The 13589-nt window shown below is 44.3% G+C and overlaps 1 protein-coding gene across 3 annotated transcripts in view; it reads right to left on the minus strand.

Moving 5' to 3' along the window:
• The window catches only part of P4HA2 (prolyl 4-hydroxylase subunit alpha 2), a 146074-nt gene that overhangs the window by 83065 nt on the left and 49420 nt on the right, over nucleotides 1–13589 (minus strand). For all 3 annotated transcript variants that reach the window (XM_073569882.1, XM_073569928.1, XM_073570004.1), the window contains exons 3-4: nucleotides 12632–12728; nucleotides 8172–8323 (exon numbers count right to left, since the gene is read on the minus strand). In XM_073569882.1, coding sequence (XP_073425983.1) covers nucleotides 8172–8323; nucleotides 12632–12728 — 249 coding nt within the window. The remainder of the gene's footprint in view (nucleotides 1–8171; nucleotides 8324–12631; nucleotides 12729–13589) is intronic.

Here is a 13589-nt window from a genome sequence, read left to right on the forward strand (position 1 = left end):
CCAGGCGTCAGCTAACAAAAGCTCCAAGAATCACGTGATTGCCAGGATCAATAAGAATAGCGAAGCCATGAGCCACTGATCCTACAGAATGTAATCCCACTTCTCTCTGTACCAGTCTGCCATTGCTCGTTCACTCATGGTCATTTCGTATTTTGTATGTACCCCTTCTCATGTACAGAAACAGGGAATTAATGGTGCTCTAAGAATACATAATTATAATCTACAGCAACAGAAAAGCTCAGTGCAGCAGACTAGAGCCCCTTAAGGGCCACAGCAAAAAGGTGTTCATGAGGTCAGGGGGAATCTTATGTGGGAGCAGAGACCCTGATTCCAATGATGTGTCACTTACTGGGCTGCTTGTTGTCGTTTTAGTAAAATCAGTGTTTCATTATCTGGAGATTATCACTACAGGACTAGTTTAAGAGCTTTTCAGGTTTAAGTTAGACCTAAATCCATTGAGTTCAACCAATAGCCCAACATGTTGATTCACAGAAACGAAAAAAGAAAAAACACACATTACACAGAGACTAACTGCCCCATATTAGGGGTAAAAGATAAGACTAGTTCCCTGGATCCACATCTCATCACAGAAATTTAGTACCTATAGCCTGCACTACTATGTTCTTTACAAGAAAGACATCCAGACCCTCCTCGAACTTTTGCAGTGAATCAACCACTACAACATCATGTAGTAGAGAGTTCCACAGCATCACTGCTCTTACAGTAAAGAATCTTCTGTAATTACGATTAAACTTTCTTTCCTCCAGACGCAGAGGATATCCCCTTGTGTGAACATACCCATCTCCATTACATCAGCATAATGTTTCTAGATGTGACTTACACTATAAAGTCCCTGCTGATGTTCACGTGATGTTCTCTGTGGAAGTCCTGACTTTGCTTATAAAGCATTACACTGATAAATGCTCACACTACTTCTGGAACAGGGACACCTGGTCTATTAGCAGTACAAGGGTTCGCATTCCACCATAAATCGAGCCTATAAACCATGCGGCCCAATCCATAAAAGACATTTTACACAGCACGACTGTCAAGTGTGTAAAATCAATTCACATTACGCCTGTATTAAATTAGTCTTGAAAACTAAGTGCATTAAAAGCCGGATACAACGTTCCAAGTTTAGAAAGCTGCTTTCAATATACTGGCGGCAAAATAAAGAGTAGGATATGAGGGTCAGGAACGATCCCTGTGGTAAGGAATGGCAGGGGAAAGAATATTCCAGCCAATTCTCTCCAGAACATGATCTAACTTTTGGCTTCTAACAACGCCCTGTGGATCTGAGCACTATAGCAGACACGGGCTGCAGAGAAAACATGAGTGCACTCTATGTGGAAGTAATTACTGTCCTCTCACTGCAAGCTCCAGCCAATAGACCATGGAACATGCATTCTTGTCTAGCAGAAAATCTCTGGAGAAATGTTCTGTAAACCTGAATTAGAAAATTATCCTGGACCAATTCATCCTCTGCCTTGTGATCTTCTGGAAGTCACATTTTTTTTTTTTTTTTTTTTTAATCAAGTAGATTTTTATTAAAGAAAGTATATTAGGACACAAACTTTCAGAATGCAATCGTTTTCATATTAACAGCCCCGTATAACACCCCCCACCCCCAACCCAATTAGACCGCTTGTAATGTCCATATAATTTTCTTCTGTAGAACAAAATAAAGGTTCATTATATCATTCCACCCTTCGTAGCATTACAGGTGGCTCCCCACATATTCAATCTTCCGTGAGGCCACAACCAACATTATCAGCAACCCTAACCATACTCCAGCCATGGCGTCCAGAACTTTTCATACACCACCAATTTTCCTCTTTTTTTGTTAACCCCCTTTTCTAGCTTAATGGTGTTTTTCACATATTTGAGATATTCTCCCCTAGACGGCGGTTCCTCTTATCCAATTTCTCGCAATCACTTTCCGAGCCATATTGAGTAGTCTGACTATCGCTGTCTTCACAGTCCCATCCACTCTCATCTCCTCCACAACACCCAGCAAACATACCACCGGATCCCTTGGAATCACAGATCTGTACGCTCCCTCCACCCGACTCAGGACTACTATCCAAAAAGAAGACAGTCTCGGACACGTCCACAACATGTGGAATATACCTGCACATTCATTTCGGCACCGAGGACATTCAGACGTAGGTTTTAGGCCAGCCTTGAACAATACATCCGGGGACTTGTACACCCTGTGTATTATATAAAGCTGAGGCAGTCTATACGGCTCACTCAATGACAATTTTGTTATCCACTCCAGAGCGGATTCCCAGATCTCATCCTCCAAGGGGCCCAACTCACTTTCCCACTTAGCTCTGGCGCCAATTGGAAATTTTAATAGAAAGGTATGTAGCAGATCTCCATACAGGGAGGATATAACCCCTCTTGTAGACCCATTCCCACATACATACTCCAACACAATATCCCCCTGAATTTCAAGATGACCACTCTTATTCTGAGCTATGAACACGTTTCATCCTGCATAATGGAAAGTCAGTCAGATTTTATGAGGCATGCTATTGGTTCCAGAATTTATTGCAGTATATATATAGATCAGGAAAAAGATCAAAATGTGCTAATCAGAGGCCTAGAGAGAAAAGCAAAGCGTAAATGGGGGCTTCTACAGGTTATGCAGGGTAATTAAACAAGTAGTATGCTCACCTGGTGTGGTTGTGAATGACAACTATATAGCATGAAGAGCTCAGCCACTGGGAAAATCAACAGACAAAATACGAGGAGGCAGAGGACTAATTCTGCGCTCCTGGATTGTCCAAACTAGGACCTGAGGACCAAGGACAAATAAGTGGTTTATAGCCAACGCACTTCAAAGTCAAACTAAAGGCCCCGTTACATATAACGATGTCCCAGCGATCCCACCAACGATCTGACACGATGGGATCGCTGGGACATCGTTAGACAGCCCCTCCAGCGATCAGGACCAGCGAGCAAGCTGGTTACCAATGTAAACATCGGTATCTAAGAGCCGCGCGCTCTTAGATACCGATGTTTACATTAGAAACCAGCATCACTGATCGCTGGTCTCTCGCTGCCACACGCAGCGATGCGTGCTGGCCAGCAGGAGACCAGCGATCAAAAAACGGTCCAGGACAATGCTGCACGATCAGCGATACCCGGCGGGGGGGGGGCTGTCGCTGATCCCCGTCACACACAGCGATCTTGCTGGCGAGATCGCTGTGGCGTCACAAAATCAGCGATCTCGCTAGCGACGGGTGACGGGGTGTGTGTGACGGGGCCTTATCTACTTGCTTCAGGACAATCACGTAAGTTCACTGGTCCTTTTACAAGTGTATTTTGGTCAAAATATCAATGAATACCTCACTATTTTGGGGGATTTTGTGCACTATATTTTTCGGGGTGCAGTCAAGCACAAACCCGTCGGGTCTCGCATGAGGGGTGTTCACACTGGGAGGCATTGAGAGTGTGCTGGCTAGCCCGCCTAATCAAAAAGTTGGGAATATAATCTTGGCACACACGTGGATTCCAATGCAAAATAGTGTTTTAATAGTGTGCAGTACATACAGTGACTTTTCGGTCTGTATGACCTTCATTAATGTACCCTGTACTGTACTGAGAACTTTATATGAGGGCAACAAAAGTCTATAATGATTGAGCAGACTGCTTGTGGCCATTTATCGGTCTATAGTGCGCATGCCAGCAATGACACGGATTCCGCCGTTTGTCCCGGGTGCCAGTCTGCTCAATCATTATTGGCTTTTGTTGCCCTCATATAAAGTTCTCAGTACAGTACAGGGTAAATTGATGCTCCTGCCCAGGAGCTGTGGTATGTTCTGTACAAGGTCAGACACAGGGGTGAGAGAGACAGAACACAGGGGGAGACAGCTCAAATGGGACAGCACATGAGGGGAGAACACAGCCCAGGAAGGAGAGAGACAGCAGACAAGGGGAATAGCACATGGGGTAGACAGGTCAAAGAAGAGAGCACAGATGGGAGAAGTCAGCACATGGGGAAAGAGAGAGTGGATAGGTGGGTGAACACATGTGGGGGGAGAGATTCTGAACGCTACAAATCCTGCCCCTATCGTGACATTACCACCCTCACGATGCGATAGCATCGGGCCCGCATCTAGTATCCTATAAATGTCTGTCTTGTTCCTGATCTAAGTATCTCTGCTTTTAGTGGACATGAATCTGTGCTGCACTCTATGTACATGCTCAGTAGTGAAGCTTTTTGTCTACAAATAAGAGTAAAAAGACACTGGGAAGGAATGCCTGCAGCCCTGCACTCATCTCAGAACTGCTGGAGTGAACAGGAAACAGCTTGATTATGGTATCAATGTTGATGAAAAGCCTGATGTTACCATTTTACTACAGTAAATTTATCACCTAAACATGAGCCATGTATGAGGAATCGGAGTGAGGAGTCTGAGTCAGGGAAGTTGAGGAGTCAGAGGTTTGGCTTACGGACTCCACAGCCCTGGTTAGTAGTGACTGTTACAGCTCATTGACTCGATGACTGCACTAAAGCGGCTGCAGGGATAATAAAACTATATTTCCAGGTAAATAATCATTTTTAATAGCACAGAGCTTCCCTTCAATCTTTTACAGTATGTATAAAGCTGGCAGGTAAACTACCACCCTTCTAAAATTACAAACACTAAAGTCTCATATGTACAAGTTGAGTCAGACGACTTTGTATTTCTCGCACTGGTTTTCCTTTTTTTCTTTACTGAAAGTTTGTCATTTGCCTCTAAGGCCTGTTTCACACTTTAGTTTTTCTGTCAGTTGAAATCCGCCAAAATAGCGGAAAACGGATCCGCCTGTGTACAGACATCAACGTGTGCTGAGAGAGAATTTTTCAGCCGCCAGAATAGAGTTTAGGGTTAAATTTGTGGCTGAGTGAAGTCTTTCGGGCATGCGCAGTGAGAAATGCGTATCCGGCCGCCCGAAAAAACGTTGCATTGTCCGTCCGGGCATGTCGGCGGACGTCAAAATTTTGGCGGATCCGCATAAAAACGGATCCAACGGATGGCCATCCGTCAAGATCCGCCGGTAATGCAACTCAATGGGAAAAAAAACGGATCCGCCAAGCAAAATGGCGGATCTGTTTTTTTTGCCAAACGGCGGATTTTGACTGATGCTAACAGACAGATGTGTGAAACAGGCCATAGGCTGCTTTTACATTTACTGTGCTTTTGCTGACCGTTTTTGTGGCTCCAATAGATTTCTATGGGGCCGCAAAATTGCCCTGCAAAAATTCCACGGTGCGCCGTATGGCCGTGAGGGTCGTATTTGCTCGATCTTTTTCACAGCTTACGGACATGACCCCCATTGAAAATCAATGGGACCGCAAAAGGAAACGGAAGTTTGTTTTTGTGGTTAACCGTAAATTCCGGTTTTGTGGGATGCCGTTTTTTTTTCCAATATTTCTTCCATAGTATTGGAAACATGAAAAACTGTGATCAACAAGTTTTTTTGTGGTCCGTTATTGGGGCAGACCGTGAAAATAGCGGCGATACGGCCCGCAAAAAAGTCTGCGATAACGGGCCGCAAAAAATGCGATAAGTGTAAAAGAAGCCCAAGTCCTCACACAATAAGAAGTTATAAACAGACTTTCTCTTTGACTGATGAGGATAGTAGATTGCTGTATGTGGTTTATCTACATCAGTCCCAGACTTCAAATGAAATAGCAAAGCCACCTCTGCTCCACTCAAGCTGGGGACACAGAACGCCTATTCTTTTGAGTTGTGATGCCCTGAATGATCGGGACGTAACAGATAAAAAGTTGTGATAGTGGGACAACACATTTGAAAGGTCAGGACCTATACAACGGTGCCATTACATGGCTACCATAAAATCAGCACCACAAGAGATCATGTGGTGGCTCCTTAGCCATACTTACAATTGTCTGAACAAAGTGTGAACAAAATGGACATGATAGTGACAAATCATACCACTCCATGTTTCAAGAATTAAACAAGGGAATGTTCAGTTTTAATAAATATCAGTCCCTGGCTGCAGATTATTATATAAAAAAAAAAAACAAATAACGCTGTATTTGCTTCCCTGAGCCCACCAGCGAGTCTCTGCCACCATTTCCAGTGGCCGGCATTGGCTGCCTTGCTGATGCTAATCAGTGAGCTTAGTGGCTCTGCCAATGTCCATGGTGTAATAACGTGCAGGTGCTGTGTATGTCACCACGGAACAGAGACAGATCTTAAAGGGTTTTATTTACAAGGATAAGATTCTCCTCAAAAAAGGGAGAAAATAGTGGGGATTAACCTGATATTATAACAGTGTATTAAACAGCATATGGGGACTAGAGCAAGTAATCAATCAGTCAAACAGAATAACGGTAATTAACGGGTATTCGTGAAACTTATCAGTCTGAAGAAATCTTTCTTGAAGTGTTGTCTTCTCCAACATAGGCGCCGACAGCAGCGGCACTTGTAGTCTCTGTGAACACTGTAGTTTCTGTTGGATGGTAACCAGGATCTCCAGGGTTAAGGTGGAAGGCAAGGGGACACTGGGACAGACAAGGTCTCCCCTGCTTTGAGTCTCTGCTTCCAAACTAACAGTCTCTCCGCCAGAACAATGCTCAGTCTTTTGTTAAGCTTCTTTGCTGGAACGTTACTCAGTCTTTTGTCAAGTCTCTCTGCCGAAATCTGGGGCTCTGACCTGTCACCGCAGCCACTGTGACTATGCGCGCGGGTCTCCGTCTCTGCACGGTCAGGAGGGCGTCTTGCTCTAATCACTGGGGGACTCTGCGTTCATGTACTCACAGACAGCAGTAAGTATGTCCCGTCCCACTCTTAGCTCTCTGGCCGGGAGTTCTCTCTCCTCTCCTGCGTGTAGCTGCAACCTGCTCTGTCTCCTGCACACGCTGCCCTCACTATGGCTCGTGTCTCAGCCACAGTCTTAGGGCTCTGACAGGGACTTTTCTCTCTGGGAGCACTGTGCTGCCACCTGCTTTTCCTCTGGCGCGCTCCCCTCAGTCCCTGGGGCGCTCTCCCTTCGCGCCCTCTGCCTGCACACCTTCCGGTCCACTCCCCCTTCCTGTCCCTCTCTGTCTCTCACAGTCACTTGGTCCAGTACATCCAGGCAAGAAAGTCTTCCCCCCAGCAACCCTCCTGTCTGGCTACGTGGTTCTGGATAAGGAGCAGGGAAGGTAACCCCCTTTGGGCTCTTCTTACTCTTCACCCCCTTACAACGGAACCCCCAACTCACAAGCCACTGAGCTCACTAGCTGCCGCACTGTCAACATGCTGTCAGCACCGCAGCCAATGCCAGACACTTGGAGCATTTGGATACTCAGTGATGGTTACTACAGTGCATGTTTTTTTTCTGCAGCCAGGAACACTTAAAAGAAACCACCTTTTTAAAAGGAGTAAAATAAAGTTGTTGCTCAATTGTAAAAAGCCACTACCAGTATATTAACTAATCTAATATATAAAGCTCAAGTGTGTGTATGTATGTATGTATGTGTGTGTATGTCCGGGATTGGCATCCGCACCGTCGCAGCTACAGCCACAAAATTTGGCACACTCACACGTTTGGACCCCAAGAGTGTCCTAAGCTATGTTGTGAGGCAAAATTTTAACCCCGCGCATTCCAAATCACCAAGCAATTTTGCCCCTATATACATAATGGGGAAAAGTGTGTGTGTGTGTATCAAGCCCCGCCACTTATTATGATGTCATAATGGTTGCCATGGCGACGCCGATATCATCATATGTTGCAAGCCCCGCCGCTCATGATGTCATAATGGTTGACTATGGGATGGGGGATGTGTGATGAGTATATGGGCACTGGACTATGGGATGAAGGATATGTATGATGGGTATATGGGCACTCGACTATGGGATGGAGAATATGTATGATGGGTATATGGGCATGGGACTATGGGATGGAGGATATGTATGATGGGTATATGGGCACGGGACTATGGGATGGAGGATAATTATAATTTGCTATAACTAACCACATTTAGTTACTATGCCCGGGCAGCGCTGGGCTCTTCAGCTAGTCTTCTATAAAAATGGGGAAAAGATGGCCTCATGAGTAATTCCTAAACCCAGCAGTAAATCAGCTGGTAGATATGTAGGATTAATTAGACTTCCATGATAGTATTCTTCTAAAGACAATTTTCAGCACAGGTCTGTACTACCTACCCTGAGTTGAGTCTTGAAGCACCAAATTCTCAAGTGTGAGCCAGTCTGTATTTAGTCTCTTCACCAGCTTGTAAGCATTGACGGGATGAGCGAGGTAGCCCTCTGGATCAGAGGAGGATCTGCTTGTAAGCTCTTCTACTCGAGAGGCCCAGCTGAAAGAGGAGGACATTTACATCACTCAAGCTACCCTTTACATAAATACATGATAATGCTTTTATTTCTGCTCCTTGCCAAGTTCATATGAGCATATAAAAATAGTCGAAGTGTCAAGCAAAAAACTCAGATGATTTTGATCTACTGTATATTGTTATCTGTGTGCTTTTGTTCGTTTTTATGTCTGTGTTGCATCAATTTTATACATCAACAATTAAAGAATTATCATCAAACACTTTCCTCTGGTAAGGCTGTGCGTACACAATGCGGCATTTTTTACGCGTGGAAATGGTCCAAAAACGCAATGAAATCCTTATGCAAGGTAATTCAAATACAATCCTGAAGTGTTGTGCACATGATCAGTAAATTTCCCTGCATATTTGTTGTACTTTTTTTCTGCAACATGTCAATTTGTTTTGCGTTTCTGCACACATTAACTTCAATTGAGCAAGTCAAATTTGCAGCAAAAACGCAGGTAAAAAACGTTTTGCGGATTTGCTGTGTTTTTGTTTTGCGTTTTCCAGCTTCGTATGATGTTTCCCACGCTGCCATCTGTGTGACAGCGTGGGAAACACTGGCACAATGGTTCTTATCGGTGGTAACGCTACCGCCAGTAAGACTGTCGATCAGAGCGCTGTGGGATCATGCTGTCAGATGTCAGCGTGACTCCGCAGCTGTGACTGCGACCAGCGGTAACGTTACCGCAGACTGTCGGTCAGTGCGCTGCGGGATCATGCTGTCAGATGTCAGCGTGATCCCACAGCTGTGACTGTGACCCGCAGGCGTGGGCTGATGAGACTACTGCTCCCATCGGGCTATGTCTGCTGTCACTGATAACAGCGCCGCACGGCGCTTAGAAACCCGCTGTTAACCTTGGTTACCAGCTCCCAGCTCCAGCACGCTGGTATCTAAGGTACACAGCGGGTAACTAAGCGCCACGCAGCGCTTAGAAACCCGCTGTTTACCTTGGTTACCAGCTCACTGATCATTGGTCTCCCGCCTGCCACACGCAGCGATGCATGCTGGCAAGCGGGAGACCAACGATTAAAAAAAATGTGCAGGGCTTTCGAGCACGATCGGCGATACCCGGCAGGGGGGCCGGTCGCTGATACGTGTCACACACAGTGATGTCGCTGGTGAGATTGTTGTTGCATCACAAAACTTGACGGGGGCTTTACAGCACTGCTTTACTTTGCCACACAGCAATGGTGCCGTAAAGGAGATCACTGGAGGTGATCAGGTGATAAACTCCGGTGAACTCCGGTGAACTCCTTATGGCAGCTCAGTGATCCACTGCGGGAGCAATTACCTCATGTCAGCATATCGCCGACTGTCTTTGAGATTAGTCACATCACAGATGTGACTGCTCTCAAAGGATCAGGATCATTGTATGGACATTATGGATTATCTTCTTGGCTGACAGGTGAGGAATATTGTTGTTAATTATTTTATTTTTGTTGCAGGAGACGTTGGCTTAGGTGGATTAGGCGTTCGGTGAGTATGGTTTAATTAAGATTATTAAAGGAGTCTGTGTAATTATTTCAAATAAAGGACTTTATTCTGAGTGTCTGTGTCTATACAATATCACTATGGGTGTACGAACGGATAGGTGTCTTATAGATGCTTCTCCATCACTAACCTGTGAGCTTGATGTCACCTGACAATATAAAGGGGACATCAACCCCACAAATATGAAACCCTCTTGCCACCGCTACAGGGCAAGTGGGAAGAGCAAGGCTAAGCACCAGAATTGGCATATCTTATAGATGCGCTTTTTCTGGGGTGGCTGAGCGCTGATGTTTTTAGTCTGGGAGGGGCCAATATCCATTGCCCTTTGCTTGGCTATTAATATCAGCCCGCAGCTGTCTGCATCGCTTTTGCTGGTTATTAATTATAGGGGTACCCCACATCATTTTTTGGGGGGTCCCCATTTTAATAGTCAGTAAAGGCTAAGTATACAGCTGTGAGCTAATATTAATAGCCTGGGTAGGTTCATGGGTATTACCACCTTCCCCGGCTATAAACATCTGCCCCCAGCTGTCAGCTTTCCCTCTGCTGGTTATTAAAATTGCACGGGAGCCCTGTAATTTTTTTTTTCATTTTTTTCTTTAAAATTACCAGTTGCTCTAAAGGGCCTGTCACACTAAGCGATATCGCTAGCAATATCGCTATAACGTCACTGGTTTTGTGACGTTATAGTGATATTGCTATCAATATCGCTATGTGTGATACTTACCTTCGACTGGCTCCCCCGCTGGTTATCGCTGATCGCGCGAGAACGGCCTGGGCCGTTTCTCGTCTTCAGCTTCCTGCTGGGCTTGCTGTGGCGCAGACGAGCGACGCGTGGACACCGGCTGGAGGACGTCAGGATCGCCGCGTCTGACAGGTAAGTAGCGACCTCTGACCGCTGCTATGGCGCTAGTGAGATCTGCCTGTGTGGCAGCTCACTAGCGACCACTTAGCGATGCACCAGCGATCCATATCGTTGTCGGGATCGCTGGTGCATCGCTAAGTATGACAGTACCCTTACATAGCCTGGTGACAATGTTTGTGTAGGTTTGTGTGTAATTGTGTGTGCTTACTTATCAGCTTAGTAATGAGGGTGTCGGGCTGACACCTTTTCATTAATAAGCCTAGAGCTAGGTGTCAATGACAGCTGTTGACACAACGCCCTAATCCCTTTATTCTAATGCAACTGCATCAGCATGAAAAAGGTGGTGTTGTAATTTATTGGTTCATCACAAAACTTTTTTTTTTTTTTTTTTTTTTTTTAAATATTTATTTAGCTCAAAAAAGCATTAACCCATGCAAAAACGCATACAAAAATGCCAAGAGATGCAGAAATCTTGCAGAAATTTCTGCAAGCAAATACTCAACGTGCGCACATAGCCTAATAGCAGCTATGTATCTGTAAAAACCCATTGCTAAGAAAATTGATCCCATCAATTGTATATTTGTTTGTTTATTTATTTATTTATTTATTTTACACACTCAGACCTGAACAGGCAAATCTCATCGGATATGTGCAAGAAACTAGCACAATACAATTTTTTTCCCCCCCGAGAAGATTCGGTTCAAGTGTGGTCTGTGTGATGTCAATTTTTTCAAGCACCAAAAATGTGGGGGTAATCGGTCAAAACCGATAAGTCTTGTATTGTGCACAAACCGCCAAGTGTATGGAGCGCAATACTGCACCCAGTTGGATGTAGCATGTATAACTAATACATACACTCCATTCCCTGTTCTGAAACTGGTGAATCACTGTAGCGCACAGTGCGTGCACTTGGGGGAGTCCTAAGTCTGCCGTCCATCACACAGAGTGACTGCAGACTAATCGATTTTGAGCGGACAACCCCTTAACATGTACGATTTATCGATGACTTATTTCTTGCGCCGTACTGCTTTTCTGCTTTGCCCGCAATTGGGCAAAGCATACTGCGCACGTGCAAAATCCCATTTGATTGCGCATGCGAGAAATCTCTAAGCGATCTGCGTTATTCACAGCAAGGAAAGCATACAGCAAGCTGAGGGGGGTGGAGTGAGGAACAGAGGCAACGCCCATTGGACTGAACAGAACAGATCACCATACAGTGCGGGAGCAATAAAAAAGGGTTTTATGGGTGATACATGGGGAGTCAGGGGGTTTCATAAGTAGCTGTGGAATGCATAGCTGACACTCAATTAACTGATATTTCTAGCTGGTAGGCCAGAAAAGTGGTGACAGGTTCCCTTTAACTTGCTGACCTGGGTCTTTTCTCAATCTATACAACTAAGGCCATGTGCACGCGTTGCGGATTCTGCAGCGTTTTTGGCCCTGTGGAACCGCAGCAGATTTTGCTGCATTGTACAGTAGCATTGTATTCAATGGAAATTAAAAACCACAGTGCACATGCTGCGGATTTTTCCACGCGGATTTGCTGCAGTTTCAAATCCGCAGCTTGTCAATTCTTTGTGCGGAATCCGCAGCGGTTTTACACCTGCTCCATTGTCCAGGTGTCAAACCACAGGGGAAAACCGCAGGTAAACCGCAGGTCTTTTCACCTGAGGATTTACCTGCGCTTTTTTCCAAATCTGCGCAGAAAAGTCCGCAGCACCTTCCACTACGTGTGCACATGGCCTTAGCCTGTATATATTAAGATAGACGAAGATCATGATATGAAAAAAAAAAGTAAAAAATCTAAAAAAAAAAATACATTTAACAGAAAAAAACAATGAAAGTAAAGTTAATGATACATTACCTTTAGCATCACACATGAATACCTAGTAAAATTATGTCAAACGATGTGTATACATCCATACCCAAATACCTTTTGATCTTAAAAAGGCGTTCTTCTTCCTCTCTAATGTACTCCTTTAGGGACTGTACGAGGTCTCTTTCCTTGTAAATAAGGTCTGTCATCTGACCTGTAACAGAGAAAACAATATTGGTAATACGTATACCACTTTTACTCTATAAAGTTATACTCAACAACTTTAAAATTTTCTTTCAATTACTAACCATTTCCACGATCTCTGCTTGCCTTTAGCTAGTGGAAACTTTATGATTAACTATAGAAAGAAACCATGCAGACACAGTCAGACATCCATTATCTTTCTGGTATGCAATTAAAAAAAACAAAAAAAAAAACGGTCCCAGTGTGATCAAGGTTTTTCAATTGAGTTCCATCAGTGTGTGGTCAGTATGGCAGTTTTAGCCATCAGTGATTTTCATGTATGGGGAAGAAAAAAAAAAACAAAAAAAAAAAACACCTTTTCCTACGGAATATCAATCACAGACTGCACACTGATAGCATTTATGTGCTGTCCGTCATTTTCACGGACCCATAGACATGCATCAGTAATTTTAATCCGTGACTGGAATACAAACGGACAGGTCTGATTTTTTTTTTTGTGGGGACGGTCTACAACACAGCACAGACATGTGACCGGCTCCATAGATTATGAAATGGAAATTTCCACCCTGTCCTGCATTTTCACTACTTTGGAACTACCCTGTAACACTAATTAAAAGACCCCCTAATTTATCTCACAGGTCTGTTATGTTATTAAAAATTAAATAACTTAAATTAATTTAAAGAAACATTACAAAAGTTACACAGTGCAAAACTGGAGAGGTAATTATGACAACTTTTCTCATGACACATAGGACTATTTTAATCAGGACTGTGGAGTCGGAATCGTGGAGTCTGAGTCGGTGCTCATTTTGGTGGAGTCGGTATAAAATGGACAGACTCCTAAAATATATAATAAATTGGGTACAGTAGT

The sequence above is a fragment of the Dendrobates tinctorius genome, unplaced genomic scaffold (genome assembly GCF_039654945.1).
Source record: "Dendrobates tinctorius isolate UK_male_01 unplaced genomic scaffold, ASM3965494v1 ptg000001l, whole genome shotgun sequence".
NCBI classification, from domain to species: domain Eukaryota; kingdom Metazoa; phylum Chordata; class Amphibia; order Anura; family Dendrobatidae; genus Dendrobates; species Dendrobates tinctorius.